The sequence below is a fragment of the Mauremys reevesii genome, linkage group 1 (assembly GCF_016161935.1).
Source record: "Mauremys reevesii isolate NIE-2019 linkage group 1, ASM1616193v1, whole genome shotgun sequence".
NCBI classification, from domain to species: Eukaryota; Metazoa; Chordata; order Testudines; family Geoemydidae; genus Mauremys; species Mauremys reevesii.
This window is the reverse complement of record NC_052623.1, coordinates 33394080-33409076: the sequence shown is the minus strand read 5'-3', so window position 1 is coordinate 33409076 and position 14997 is coordinate 33394080. Positions and strand designations below refer to the sequence as shown.

At 39.7% G+C, this 14997-nt stretch overlaps 1 protein-coding gene across 7 annotated transcripts in view; it reads right to left on the bottom strand.

Moving 5' to 3' along the window:
* Window positions 1–14997, bottom strand: part of AMOTL1 (angiomotin like 1) — a 141734-nt gene that overhangs the window by 52733 nt on the left and 74004 nt on the right. For all 7 annotated transcript variants that reach the window (XM_039538643.1, XM_039538636.1, XM_039538648.1 and 4 more), the window contains one exon: window positions 1027–1315. In XM_039538643.1, coding sequence (XP_039394577.1) covers window positions 1027–1315 — 289 coding nt within the window. The remainder of the gene's footprint in view (window positions 1–1026; window positions 1316–14997) is intronic.

Genomic DNA, 14997 nt, shown 5'->3' with positions numbered 1-14997 from the left:
TACGTAATTGTTTATGCCCTAATATTTACAGACCATAAGAATTCTAGCACTGAGTTAAGCAATCCACTGTTAGCCTGGACAGGAGACAGACTCCAGTGCCCACTCTTTGGCAGTGGGTCTCTTTTTTATGTATTATCTTCTTGCTCGATTTTCTTTTTCTCCATTTTCTTCTACTGTTGCTTTAGACAGTTAGCTAGACGAACAGGCACAGTGGCGGAAATATGAACAAAATCTTTAAATAATTATTTTACACAGTCTGGGTGCCATTAGATTGGGTATGTAATGAGGTCAAAGGAAGCAACTCTGAAAATCAGGCCACCTATGTAGAGGCCTTAAAAATGGATTTAGGCACCTAACTTTAGGTGCCCATGTTTTAAAACTGGGCTCTGAAGTGGTTTTTTTAATTATTATTATTTAATTTAAAAACAACTCCTCAGAAAAGATTTATTATCAAACTCCCAAACATCAGTCAACTCACAGTACTGGTGTGTTTGTTTCTTCTGATAAAAGAAGGACTACTGCAAATCTATTAAAACGCGCAAGACCACACAGGACAGGTTTTGTTGTGATCACTAAACATATTTTGCTCTTCAGTTATGTACACAATGTTGCTGATTATGCTACACCTGTAAAAAGGTGCTAGCTGTAAAATGCCATGTATTCAGACGCTGCACTCCAGAAGGGAGACTACCGAAGGAAGTTTCCCTAAGGCAGGCATAAAAAAGTTGAAGTAGATGCTCCCAAGAAAAGAAAACACAGCATGCCTTCTGAGTAACATCTTCATGGCAAAGGAGTCTGCATAGCCTACTGTATTGGAATCACAGTCCATCCAATGACTGGCAAGGACTTACAGAGGGCCCACTTGGCAACAACAGGAACCACAAACCGTGTTAGGCAATTTGAGTGCCTCATGTTAAGAAGGGTTACTTAGATCACCACCCGTGCCCAGGAGGGCAATAGACACACTTCAGACACACTATAATAGGGGCTTGCCTCTTTTATACCCTGTGAGAACATTCTACGTACCTTCTGAAGTTTGTCTGCCTTCTCATAGTATCCCTCCAGCTCCTGCCGCAGAACATGATTCTCCTCCGACAGCATCTCCACCATTTGCTGCGCTCGCTCCACAATGGCATATGCATCAGGCGTGAGCTGCTGGCTCGGTGGAGTCGCAGGTGGAGGCTGGGCAGTTACAGCTGATGGGAGCGGTGGCAAGGTTGCTGAGTGCAGTGGGCCAGTAATGGAGGAGGCCTGGGAGGACATTGGACTGTGCTGCTGTACCGGCATCGATGGAAAAGCAGGTTGACATTGTCGGCTAAATAAAAGCAAATATGGGAAAAGAATTATACCAGCCCAGAGAAACTGCCCTGAAAACATACCAGCCATCTAGATTGTAAGGGCTTTGGGATAAGGAATGTATTTTTACTACAAGTTTGTTCAGCACCTAGCAATGGGACCCTGATTTCTAAGCAATACCATAATATAAATCACAACAACTGTGCTCCTTGTAAAACATCTACTCACATGTGATTGACAATGATTTATATATTTATCTGGATCTCTCAAATGATAAAAAGGCATCCATCCAAAAGCACTGGGTATCCTGCTTTTGCCTAGATGCACAAATAGTGTCACAGACTTCAGACACCAACGTAATTCAGGAGTACTGGCTGATGGATGCTAATTTAAAAATAAACAATATATTCCTTCATCCTTCAACCATTACCTGCCTGGAGCAAGTCGGTGAGTAGAAGATGAGAGGAAATGAGGTGAGCAATGTGATGTTCCTGAATAGCTTTAGCCTAGCAAAGGACAGACTGCTGCAAAATGGCTGGCTGGACAACCCTGATCAATTCTTTCAAATCATCAAAGTCGTTTTACAATGAGAGACCTCATAATGATTGTATGAATAGGCGAGTTATATTCAGATGCATTAATCTATCCATTGATCTTACTGAAAACAAAGAGGTGACTTAATCATGGTCTAGATATATCTACATGGGGATATGTTTTCTGACAATAGAGGTCTCTTTAATTTGGCAGATAAAGGTATAACAAGAGCCAACGGCTGGAAGTTGAATCTAGACAAATTCAGCCTGGAAATAAGGTGCAGTTCTTTAACAGTGAGGGTAATTCTATCTTAGCTACTTATATGTCCCCATCTCCATAGTATCTGGCTGTCTCACAATCTTAAATGTATTTATCCTCAACACACCCCTGAGCCAAAAACTCCAAAGGTAATAACAAAATGTTGTTTAAGTACATCAGAAGCAGGAAGCCTGCTAAACAACCAGTGGGGCCCCTGGATGATCGAAATACAAAAGGAGCGCTTAAAGACGATAAAGTCATTGCGGAGAAACTAAATGAATTCTTTGCTTCAGTCTTAACAGCTGAGGATGTTAGGGAGATTCCCAAACCTGAGCCAGCTTTTGTAGGTGACAAATCTGAGGATCTGTCACAGATTGAAGTGTCATTAGAGGAGGTTTTGGAATTAATTGATAAACTTAACAGTAACAAGTCACCGGGACCAGATGGCATTCACCCAAGAGTTCTGAAAGAACTCAAATGTGAAGTTGTGAAACTATTAACTAAGGTTTGTAACCTGTCCTTTAAATCAGCTACTGTACCCAATGACTGGAAGATAGCTAATGTAACGCCAATATTTAAAAAGGGCTCTAGAGGTGATCCTGGCAATTACAGACAGGTAAGTCTAACATCAGTACTGGGAAAATTAGTTGAAACAATAGTAAAGAATAAAATTGTCAGACACATGATAGAACATAACTTGTTGGGCAAAAAGCAACATGGTTTCTGTAAAGAGAAATCATGTCTTACTAATCTATTAGAGTTCTTTGAAGAGCTCAACAAACATGTGGACAAGGGGGATCCAATGGACGTAGTGTACTTAGATTTCCAGAAAGCCTTTGACAAAGTCCCTCACCAAAGGTTGTTACGTAAATTAAGCTGTCATAGGATAAAAGGAAAGGTCCTTTCATGGATTGAGAACTGGTTAAAAGACAGGGAACAAAGGGTAAATTCTCAGAATGGAGAGGGGTAACTAGTGGTGTTCCCCAAGGGTCTGTCCTAGGACCAATCCTATTCGATTTATTCATAAATGATCTGGAAAAAGGGGTAAACAGTAAGTTGGCAAAGTTTGCAGATGATACTAAACTGCTCAAGATAGTTAGGACCAAAGCAGACTGTGAAGAACTTCAAAAAGATCTCACAAAACTAAGTGATTGGGCAACAAAATGGCAAATGAAATTTAATGTGGATAAATGTAAAGTAATGCACGTGGGAGAAAATAACCCCAACTACACATACAATATGATAGGGTCTAATTTAGCTACAACTAATCAGGAAAGAGATCTTGGAGTCATCGTGGATAGTTCTATGAAGACGTCTGCGCAGTGGCAGCGGCAGCCAAAAAAGCAAACAGGATGTTAGGAATCATTAAAAAAGGGCTAGAGAATAAGACGGAGAATATCTTATTGCCCTTATATAAATCCATGGTACGCCCACATCTTGAATACTGCATACAGATATGGTCTCCTCATCTCAAAAAAGATATACTGGCATTAGAAAAGGTTCAGAGAAGGGCAACTAAAATGATTAGGGGTATGGAATGGTTCCCATATGAGGAGAGATTAAAGAGGCTAGGACTTTTCAGCTTGGAAAAGAGGAGACTAAGGGGACATATGATAGAGGTATATAAAATCATGAGTGGTGTGGAGAAAGTAAATAAGGAAAAGTTATTTACTTGTTCCCATAATATCAGAACTAGGGGCCACCAAATGAAATTAATGGGCAGCAGGTTTAAAACAAATAAAAGGAAGTTCTTCACACAGTGCACAGTCAACCTGTGGAACTCCTTGCCTGAGGAGTTTGTGAAGGCTAGGACTATAACAGGGTCTAAGAGAGAACTAGATAAATTCATGGAGGTTCAGTCCATTAATGGCTATTAGCCAGGATGGGTAAGGAATGGTGTCCCTAGCTTCTGTTTGTCAGAGAGTGGAGATGGATGGCAGGAGAGAGATCACTTGATCATTACCTGTTAGGTTCACTCCCTCTGAGGCACCTGGCATTGGCTACTGTCGGCAGACAGGAAACTGGGCTGAATGGACCTTTGGTCTGACCCAGTATGGCCATTCTTACGTTCTTATGTATTATCCCCATTTTACAGATAGGGAACTGAGGCATAGAGATGCTAAGAGACTTGCCCAGTATCACACAGGAAGTCTGCGACAGAACAGAGAATCAAACATGGGTTTCCAAAGTCCCAGGTTAGCATCCTCCAATTACCCAGTCTCCATCATCTGCAGCCGTATCCAGGCTACTTTTGCTGAAAGATAAGTTCTCAGATAACTACAAGTTATTGGAGTCGATGCAGGAATCACTGGATGAATTTCTGCATCCTGTGTTATGCAGGAGGTAATAATTATCCCTTTTGGTCTTAAAATCTACGAATACTGTTATGTGTACACCATATTTTTTGCTAAATACACAATACCTGTGATCGACGTTGTTTTCACAGTGTATGGTGCTTCACAAGGAGGGAAAGATGGGATTCTCAAAAGCACTTAGCATTGGCTACTTCTGCTCCCACTGGAATCAGCATACCATTGACCTCAGTGGGTGCAGAGTTAGACCAACACTGAATGCTTTTGAAAATCCTACCTAAAAGCAAAGGTCCAAATAGTAAAGCGCTCACCACAGCCTAATAACAATGCCTAGGCAGGTGGCCTGTTGGCAGTTCATAAGTATCTTAGCTTATGCCTTGATGGACAGAACCTGGTTGAAATAGGAAATGTCCTGAAGCAGCAAAGGTGCCATTACACAAGCAGGATGGGAATGGGCGGCAGGGCAGACTTAACCAGTAAACACTCATGAGGCTACTTTGTGTGCTGAGTACATCATCGCATTAGTGAATTTTTTAAAACTTATTTGCTAGTTCGCTAATGATTAAGTTGGCACAAGAAAGCAGGTCAGTGCCAGGAAAGTAGAATTCTGAATTCACCAAATTCATCAGGAAATAGATTTGCTGCCATTGTTATACTATAGTTTTGCTTCAGTGTTGCTGGCAGAACCCCTCTCCTCCTGGCCTCCTCACACTACATGCCACATCCCACATATGCCACATAATGTTTGATGCTAAAGCGAGGTCACACAGCATCCAAGGGAAAAGAAATAAGGGAAGCTGTAACAAGCAGAGCCATTGTTAACTGAATGGAACACTGTCTGGAACTGGAAATTCTCCTGCACTGCTATATCAGTGATGATATCATAGGGGCTGGGAAGTTACAGTAACACTGTTCTCAGTATTGATTATACAGTAATGGGAAGTAAACATGATGTATTCTGCTTGGGCTGAAGGGTGCGCAGTGCTCCCTTATGTGGAAGGGTCACAGGTGATACTGCTTGGAATGTTATGTTGCTCTGCCACTGCTGTCTCCTTATCACCAGCAAAATCAGAGAAAGGAAAGGACTGTGCATGCAGGCCCACGTGTTGTGGGGGAGCCTTTCATTCCTTTGCAATAGTGTTTGAGGTTGGACCTATACCTGGTCAACCAGTTATTGTGAACTGATCAGTGTGGCCTTCAGACGTTAGACTGTATGCCCCTGAGACAGGGACCAGGGGTCAAGTTTTGACCTCAGTTATTGTTCACTGGTTTACATCTAGATTGGGAACAATTTATTTTGATCCCTGAGACTTCCTTATAAACTCAAATATCTTAGCACATAGAAAGGTGGGATATCACTGAATTAGAGGTCATCAACAGAATTTAATCCTCCTCTAGAGTGATAATCTATGGGCCCAAGTAGTTACATGGGTACAATTTTCACTATAGCCCGCAATTCCACAACCATGACATTTGCAGCATTTTACCTCTATTTTTGTGAAGATAACCTAGAAAATGTGAACCAAGTTTAAATTGTATTGTCTTCCAGAGTTTGCAAACAGCCTGAAACAACAGCTCTGAGAGGTTTGAGCTGCTTTGTTCATCTCAATGGGTCATTAACTGTGACACTGAAAGGTGACAGTGTAAATGTAAACATCGTTAACTATCTTATTACTGATCACTTCAGCAGAAGCATTTAGTGTGCTTATTTACAGCCCCAAATTACTATCCAGCCCTTCCCAGGTGTATACCACTTTACACCAGCAGAAAATCTGTCCCTTCGTTTTATCCACGCTCTTTCCCTTTCCTGAAAGCTTCCCCTTAACACCATTAAGTAAGTCTCAGACTGTACTCCAAACAAGAACTACCACATTTCCTAAAGATCGCCTGCTGAGGCCATTTTGTTACTGCCCTTTTCATCATCACACTCTGTTTTGTAAAACCTCATAGGAAACCACCAGTATCCCGTCCTCGTCAGGGAACTGAAATTTCTTCTTATTTAAAAAAATTAACAATATAAAAATAGTATGACCAATATTATAAACTGGGCTGAGCAATAAAATGTCACATACAATATTATGAACATCACAGATATTTCCAAATGCAACCTAGTAAATGGAACGTTACTAGTTTATGTGAGGCCTAGTCTAACACTTAACAGTTTTATCAATATAATTATTTCAATTAGTGTTTATTTTACCAAAATAGTTATCCTGGAAAAAGCCTTAGTGTGGACACAGTTATACCAGCATAAAGAAGACTTCTACCAGTATAGTTAATTCTCCTTCCTGTATCGGAATAGCTACACTGGTATAAAGCACCTATATATTGATATACCTGCATCCAAACTAGGCGAGCTGTACCTACTTTAACTATACTGGTTAAGCCCTGATTGTCCTATTTGGGGATTTCTAACCTCATATTGGTTTTGCACTTTTCGGTTGCCTTCAGCCTGTCTAGGTTTACATTGAGAAGTGAGGGGAGAAGCAGGCCCAGTTAATTCAGTCATTCCTGATTTTCGAGTTATTCACCCCAAGTTACTCCTGATTTACATCCATGTGAGAGCAGAATCAGGCCATAGATTCTGCACAGGCCAGAGTGTATTGGACGTTGTCATAAGTATTTTCCATCTTGAACTTGTACAATTTAGGTCACTTCTTTTGTTGTATGGCTGGTAAACATAATGAATTACTGATGAATAGTTTGTTCTTTACTGTTTACAAGTTTCATTTATCCTAGGTTTCCTTTGAAGTTTTTTAAAACTGAACCCACTGTTAAACTTCTGGGTGCATGTACAATACATATAACACAACAATCCAAAAAGCAAACTGGCAGTTAGAAAAAATAAGATTCCCTGATGAGGTTAAATACAGTCCATATCCAACCCCTCTAGTTAATGCCTGAATGAATAAAGAAATGAACCAAGCTTGCCCTGTGGCCAGAAAGTCAACAGAGTAGTCCCTTGGACTAATAGTGCACACAAATACCAACAATTTTCCTTTATTTTTTTAGATGATGATTTTACTCTGTACTAGAGCTGGCTGAAATTTCCTGTGTAAAAGGTTTTTCATGACAAAATTGCCTATTTTTTAAAATGACTCTTCAAGAAAAATCATCAAAATTATAGATGTTTTGCAAAATTTCCAGTGATGTTTTTATCAATTTTTTTAAACGCTTTTGTCAAAATTGTTTTAGAACTCGATGACTTTTTTTGTTTACTGAAAACCTGGTTTTTTGGTAAATGAAAATTTTTGATATGAAATAATGCAACACTACTTTGGGGAATGAAAAATTTCAATAATGATTCTGATAATTTTATTAATTTTTCAGTTTAAAACATTATGAAAAATAGGTCCACTTGGAACACTTGGTAATTTTGAAATCATTTTTCAACCAGCTTTGCTCTCATTTTTTTTCCTTATAACTCTTTTACTAGTGATTGCACTTTGTTAGTGTTGTCAGGATAGTTTTGTTTGTTTGTTTGTCCTTTTTGACAGGCATTTAGGAGGGAAGGCTATGACAGCTACAGAGGCAGCAGCAGTAGTGACCCACAGAATGAAGATGACTAGATGTGGAAGCTGCAGGATGTACAATCTTCTGGAGAGGGTACTTGAAAGGTGCTTCGTTTATATGAAGTGCTGCCTGATAGACCTAAAGGAAAAGAAGGCCAGAGGTTTGGAGATGCAGCTAGAAACTATAGTTGAGTTTCTAAGGGGATTTGAACAGATGATAGAGAGAAGAAGAGAGAAGGATGAAGGGAAACCTCAAGACTTGCAGATCAGAGAACTGTGGATGAGAAAAGTGGCCAGTGAAAGCATGTGACTATGAGACCAAGGCAGAGGAAAAGACCGGCTAGCGAAGGCGAAATAGAACTGATTAATAGGTTTGCTGAGTTGGAAAATGGAAGGAGGCAGGCAGGCAGTAACGGAAGATGGAAGAGCAAGGAAGAAAAGAAAAGTGGCTAGTCCTACAAGAAGAGGGGAAGAGGCATGGATGGAGGTTATCATGGGCTGGAGGAGGCTGAGCCTCCCCAAACACCAGGAAGAGGCAGGTCTATGTGACTGGGGACTTCCTACTAAGTCGAACAGAAAGGCCTGTCACCAGAGCTGATCTGGAGAATACAAGTGTATGCTGTCTGCCCGGAGCCAATATATGGAATGTGGACCTAAGGCTGAAGAGGAGCCTAATGGGAGCAGGCAAGAATCCACTGATTGTTCTTCACATGGGGACAAAGAATACTGCTAGGTTCTCGTTAGGGTGCATTAAGGAAGACTACACCAAGCCGAGGAAAATGCTTAAAGAAATGAAAGCTAAGGTGATCTTCAGTAAAAACAACTAGGAGTCCGGTGGCACCCTAAAGACTAACAGATTTATTTGGGCATAAGCTTTCACCCAAATAAATCTGTTAGTCTTTAAGGTGCCACTGGACTCCTCGTTGTTTTTGTGGATACAGACTAACACAGCTACCCCTCTGATACCTGATCTTCAGTGGGATTCTACCCATACCTGGAGGAGGAGAGCAGAGGCAAGACAAGATTATGATGATCAACGGATGACTCGCACAACAGTGCTATGAGGAGGGCTTCGAGGTGTTAGATCACTGGAAGGCGTTCACCAACATAGGACTGTTCTCATGGGATGGATTCAACCTGAGCAGGAAGGGAAACAGACTTCTGTGATTGAGGTTGGCACAACTGATGAAAAGAGCTTTAAACTAGGAATTCAGGAGAGACAGTTGGGAGGTGCTCATGTAATCTCAATGCTTCATTCCAATATTTGAGCAGCAGGAAAATCACGTGAAAGAGGATACAGCAATGGAGAAAGGAACAACAGAGAGTAGGAAAATGGACATCAAGAGGAAAGATAGTGCCAATACCACTGACAATAACAGGTATGTGATACTGGCAGTAAAGTGACTGTACCTAATTGGGCAAGAAATCTGAATGAAGCCAAGCAGAAACAACTAAGATGTCCGTACACCAATGCAAGGAGCCTGGGTAACAAAACAGAAGAACTAGAACTACTGGTGCAGAAAGTGAAACCAGATATTATAGGGATAATGGAAACATGGTGGAATAGCCGTCATGTCTGGAATACAGGTATTGAAGGGTATGTGCTGTTCAGGAAAGACAGAAATAAAGGTAAAGGTGGTGGAGTAGCATTGTATATTAATGATGAGATAGACTGTGCAGAAACTGGAAGTGATGGAATGGATAAAATAGAATTTGGGTCAAAATCAATTGGGGAAGAAAGGTAACAGAGGTTCCACTTGGATAATGGTTGGGATCTGCTACAGACCCCCAGGATCTGATCTGGATATGGATATTTTAAATGAAATAAATACTAAGGCTGTCAATCGATTAAAAAAATTAATTGTGCTGTTAAACAATAATAAAATACCATTTATTTAAATATTTTTAGATGTTTTCTACATTTTCAAATATATTGATTTCAATGACAACACAGAATACAAAGTGTACAGTGCTCATTTTTATTACAAATATTTGCACTATAAAAAACAAGATATAGTATTTTTCAATTCACCTAGTACAAGTACTGTAGAACAATCTCTTTAGCATGAAAGTTGAACTTACAAATGTAGAATTATGTACAAAAAAAAACTGCATTCAAAAATAAAACAGTGTGAAACCTACAAGTCCACTCAGTCCTAATTCTTGTTCAGCCAATCACCCATAGAAATAAATTTCTTTACATTTGCAGGGGATAATGCTGCCCGCTTCTCGTTTACAATGTCACCTGAAAGTGACAACAGGTGTTCACATGGCACTGTTGTAGCTGGCATCAAAAGATATTTACGTGCCAGATGCACTAAAGATTCATATGTCCCTTCATGCTTCAACCACCATTCCAGGGGACATGCATCCATGCTGATGACGGGTTCTGCTCGATAACAATCCAAAGCAGAGCGGACTGACACATGTTCACTTTCATCATCCGAGTCAGATGCCCCCAGCAAAAGGTTGATTTTTATTTATTTATTTATTTTGGTGTTTCGGGTTCTGTAGTTTCTGCATCAGAGTGTTGCTCTTTTAAGACTTCTGAAAGCATGCTCCACATTTTATCCCTCTCAGATTTTGGAAGGCACTTCAGATTCCTAAACCTTGGGTCGAGTGCTATAGCTATCTTTAGAAATCTCACATTAGTACATTCTTTGTGTTTTGTCAAATCTGCAGTGAAAGTGTTCTTAAAATGAACAACATGTGCTGGGTCATCATCCAAGACTGCCATAACATGAAATATATGGCAGAATGCAGGTAAAACAGAGCAGGAGACATATAATTCTCCCCCAAAGAGTTGAGTCACAAATTTAACTGACACGTTATTTTTTTCTAAGCATCATCAGCATGGAAGCATGTCCTGTGGAATGGTGGCCAAAACATGAAGGGGCATACGAATGCTTAGCATATCTGGCACGTAAATACCTTGCAACGCCGGCTACAAAAGTGCCATGTGAACACCTGTTCTCACTTTCAGGTGACATTGTAAATAAGAAGTGGGCAGCATTATCTCCTGTAAATGTAAACAAACTTGTTTGTCTGAGCAATTGGCTGTACAAGTAGTAGGACTAGGTGGATTGTAGGCGCTAAAGTTTTACATTGTTTTGAGTGCAGCTATGTAACAAAAAAAGAAAAAAAAAATCTATATTTGTAAGTTGCATTGATTTCAATTACAACAGAATATAAAGTGTACAGTGCTATTATTATTTTAATAATTATACTATTAAATAATTATACTATTAAAATTTATTAATAATTATACTATTATTTTTATTACAAAATTTGCACTGTAAAATGATAAACAAAAGAAACAGTATTTTTCAATTAACCTCATATAAGTACTATAGTGAAAACTCTATCATGGAAGTATTTAATAAATTTCAATTGGTATTCTATTGTTTAACAGTGCGATTAAAACTGTGATTAATAGTGATTGATTTTTTTAATCGTGATTTTTTTTAATTGATCATGTGAGTTAGCTGCGATTAATCGACAGCCCTAGTTTAGATGTAACAAGTTCGAGGACACTTTTCTGTATTTATTTATTGCTGTTAATCTAGTTTGTTCATGATTGTCCTCCACTGGATCTTCTGATGCCACACATTAGTGACATGGATGGGATATCTAGATAATTAATCTACACTAACACTCTCTGAACAACGAACAAATTGGGATGAGGAGCAATTGTCTGATGCTTTATTTTAATCAGGATCATTGTGGGCCTAGAAATAAAACGATTTTCTATGACGAATCCTGTGAGGATTGATAGTCATGCATTGAAAGACTACAGCAGTTTGTTGATGCTTATGGTGCAGCATAACAAAAAGGTAGCATTCCCTTCTGAGACCTGTGGGAAGTAAAACCTATGCACATAGATTCATAAGTGGAATCAGCAGCCTGCCAAGCTGACAAGTGTGCATGTGGCACAACTGAAGAAGCCAAGCCAATTTGGAACAAATCTGGATGATGGTTTGAGGAACTATTTGGTGTGTGGTTAGAGATGCCAGCCATTTGCTCACAGATGCTGATTTTACATAATCCTGAGCTGTGGGATATCACTGTGTCAGTGAAGACTGTGGCAAAAGACATGGAAGATAAAATGGCCCAAAGTCAGAGTGACGTTTACCAAATCAGTGCCACAATAGCCCACGGCTGAATCCTCATTTTGAACATTTCTCCTGTTGCCAAACAGACCATAAATTGTCATTTCAAAGGGGAGCTGTATCAGAAGTACCAGAAAGAATGACATACACAGTCTATGTGCAAAAGCAAATAAACTGTAACAAATCCAGATGCAAGAATAAAGTAGTTCAAACTGTTCCTGAACAATTATCTGCCAGTGACAGAGATGGTGACTGTTTAAACACTGCCAGTAGGAATATACACACAGAAAATAAACCCCAGAAAAGCTCAGCTATCATATAGATGGGACCAGAAAACATCTGCTCAATGTGCAATGGCAGTCAAAAAAGCTAACAGCATTTTAAGAACCATTGGAAAAAGGACAGATAATAAGACAGAAAATATCATAATTCCACTATATATACACTGATGGCATGCTCACCCCTTAAATATTGAGTGCCGTTCTGGTTTCCCCATCTTCAAAAAAATATATTAGAATTGGAAAAGGTACAGAGAAGGGCAACAATTAATGATCAGGGGTATGGAACAGCTTTCATCCGAGGTGAGGTTAAAAAGACTGGGACTTGTTCAGCTTAGAAAAGAGATGACTAAGAGGGGATATGATAGAGGTCTATAAAATGAATCGTATGGAGAAAGTGAATAGAGAAGTGTTATTTATTTACCCCTTCACATAACACAAGAACCAGGGGTCACCCAATGAAATTAATAGACAGCAGGTTTAAAACAAACATATGGAAGTATTTCTTCACAAAACGCACCATCAACCAGTGAAACTTGTTAGCAAGGCATGTTATGAAGGCCAAAAGTATAACTGGGTTCAAAAAAGAATTATATAAGTTAATGAGGATAGGTCCATAGCTATTAGCCAAGATGGTCAGGGATACAACCCCAGCCTCTGGGTGTCCCTAAGTCTCTGACTGCCAGATGCTGGGACTGGATGACAGGGGACGATGGATCATTGACAATTGCCCTATTCTATTCATTCCATCTGAAGTATGTGGCATTTGCCACTGTTGGAAGACTGGTCTAGATGGACCATTGGTCTGACCCAGTATGGCCGTTATTATGTTACCCAAATAAGCAGTCTCACTGAAATCAGTGGGACTACTTGTAAGAGTACCTGCTCACTGGTAAGCAATAAGGAGTTCACAAACTGAGCCCAAACAATTTCACAATCAATTAACCTCACTGTATCATTCCCACTTTGACACAGAATTCAATGAAGCTCTGCCACATACACTGGAGTAAGCTCTGAGGCTTAGTATACAGGGTTTTGCCCAAAAAATATTTAAAGAGACTCAGCAGAACAAGCTCTTTGGTTATTGAATCAGCATTTTTCATGAGCTATAAAAATCAAGCCATCACCCTTTTATGTGGAGATTAATCCCTTTGGTGTCTGCAATGTTTGTTAACATAATGAATCACAGCTGGAATCCTGTTACGCTTCCTGAGAATATAACCTGAACGTGACCCCATTATCTTGCATTTCCCATTCTCATATAGCTGTTTCTTATCAGCAACAGGGATTTTCACTTGGCTGTTATAAGCATAATTTTCAGCTGAAAAATTACACAAACTCTGGAGAGCTAATGCTGGTATTCAAAACAAATGTTTAGCTGGTGGAATTCAAATAATGTTCCCAAGTCTAAACATGTGTAAGGGAAGACGGCAGGCCACCAAGTGCAGGCTCGTGCTTGCAAATAAAGCGGCATGGTCCTGATCCTGAACATCCCCACCTGGCAGGATCAGATTTTATTTAATCAATTTCTATGACCATTGTACTATTTGAATGAGCAATCATCTTTACCAGCCCTCATTTTGCAAACAAACAAGTTACCTACAGTATTTCAAACACTCACAATAATGAAATCTTCATGTTCTGATTTCTGCTTTCCAAAAAAAAAAAAATCAGAAATACAGAGGTGGGCCTGGGAATTCAGACCATACTCCAGCTTTACCGTGGGCCAATGCTGAGGAAAGAGGAGGAACTCTGCATTGGGAGTTAAAGTCAAAGGAGCTTCAAGGATTTATGGGTCAATAAATACCTAATTAGAGCACTTTTAACATGGAAAATATTAACACATCATCAAATATGTGGATTTTTAAAGTCCTCCAGATCCAAGGAGGATGGAGAGATGTTGTTCGGGAGACCAAGGAGGAATTGCTAAGAATCATGGGGTGAAACAGAGGTTATACATATCAGGAAAAATGTCTTAACAGTGCAGTCCATGGACTATGGGATAATTCCCCAAGGAATGGTGGAAGCCTCATTGTTTAAGGCATACTCAAGGCCAAGCTCCACCTTCAGACATGAGAATTCAGTAGGCGCTGTGATGCTTAACTGGTTTCCACTAACTCTCAGGAGTCAGTCCACAGAAGGTAACATTTTAAGATGACTTTTTATGCACTTTGAGGGAAACTCACCCCTGTGCAGAAGGTCAGCACGAGGGACTATGCGCCACATTAGCCCACTTGTGAGGATTTCAGTGGAACATAAGAGGCACACAGGGCCCTTTGCACAAGACAGCATTTTACCCTCTGAGTGAAATTCATACCCAATGAGAACATCCTGAAATAAGCAGGTAACTCGTTACCTCACAGAGTTTGGGTTTAGGTTTTTTGTTGTTTTTTTTGGGGGGGGGAGGGAGGGTTCACACTCTCATTTAAAAAGAACCAACACACTATTCCATTTTTTTTTAATACTCCTTGACTACATTTTTTTAGGCCAAATCTCAGCCCAAAGCATTTTTTTTCTTACTTGTGAACTACAAACAATTGACAAATAGGCTTTTACAAAGGTAGCACTGTGCCCTTTAATTTAGAAGCTGAACCATAGTAAGTGTTAGAAAGTTTATGGCACCTCTAACTACCTATGGTGGTGACCTATAGCTTTGTTGCTTCAAATAACCTACATTAAAATGGGGACATCTGTACAG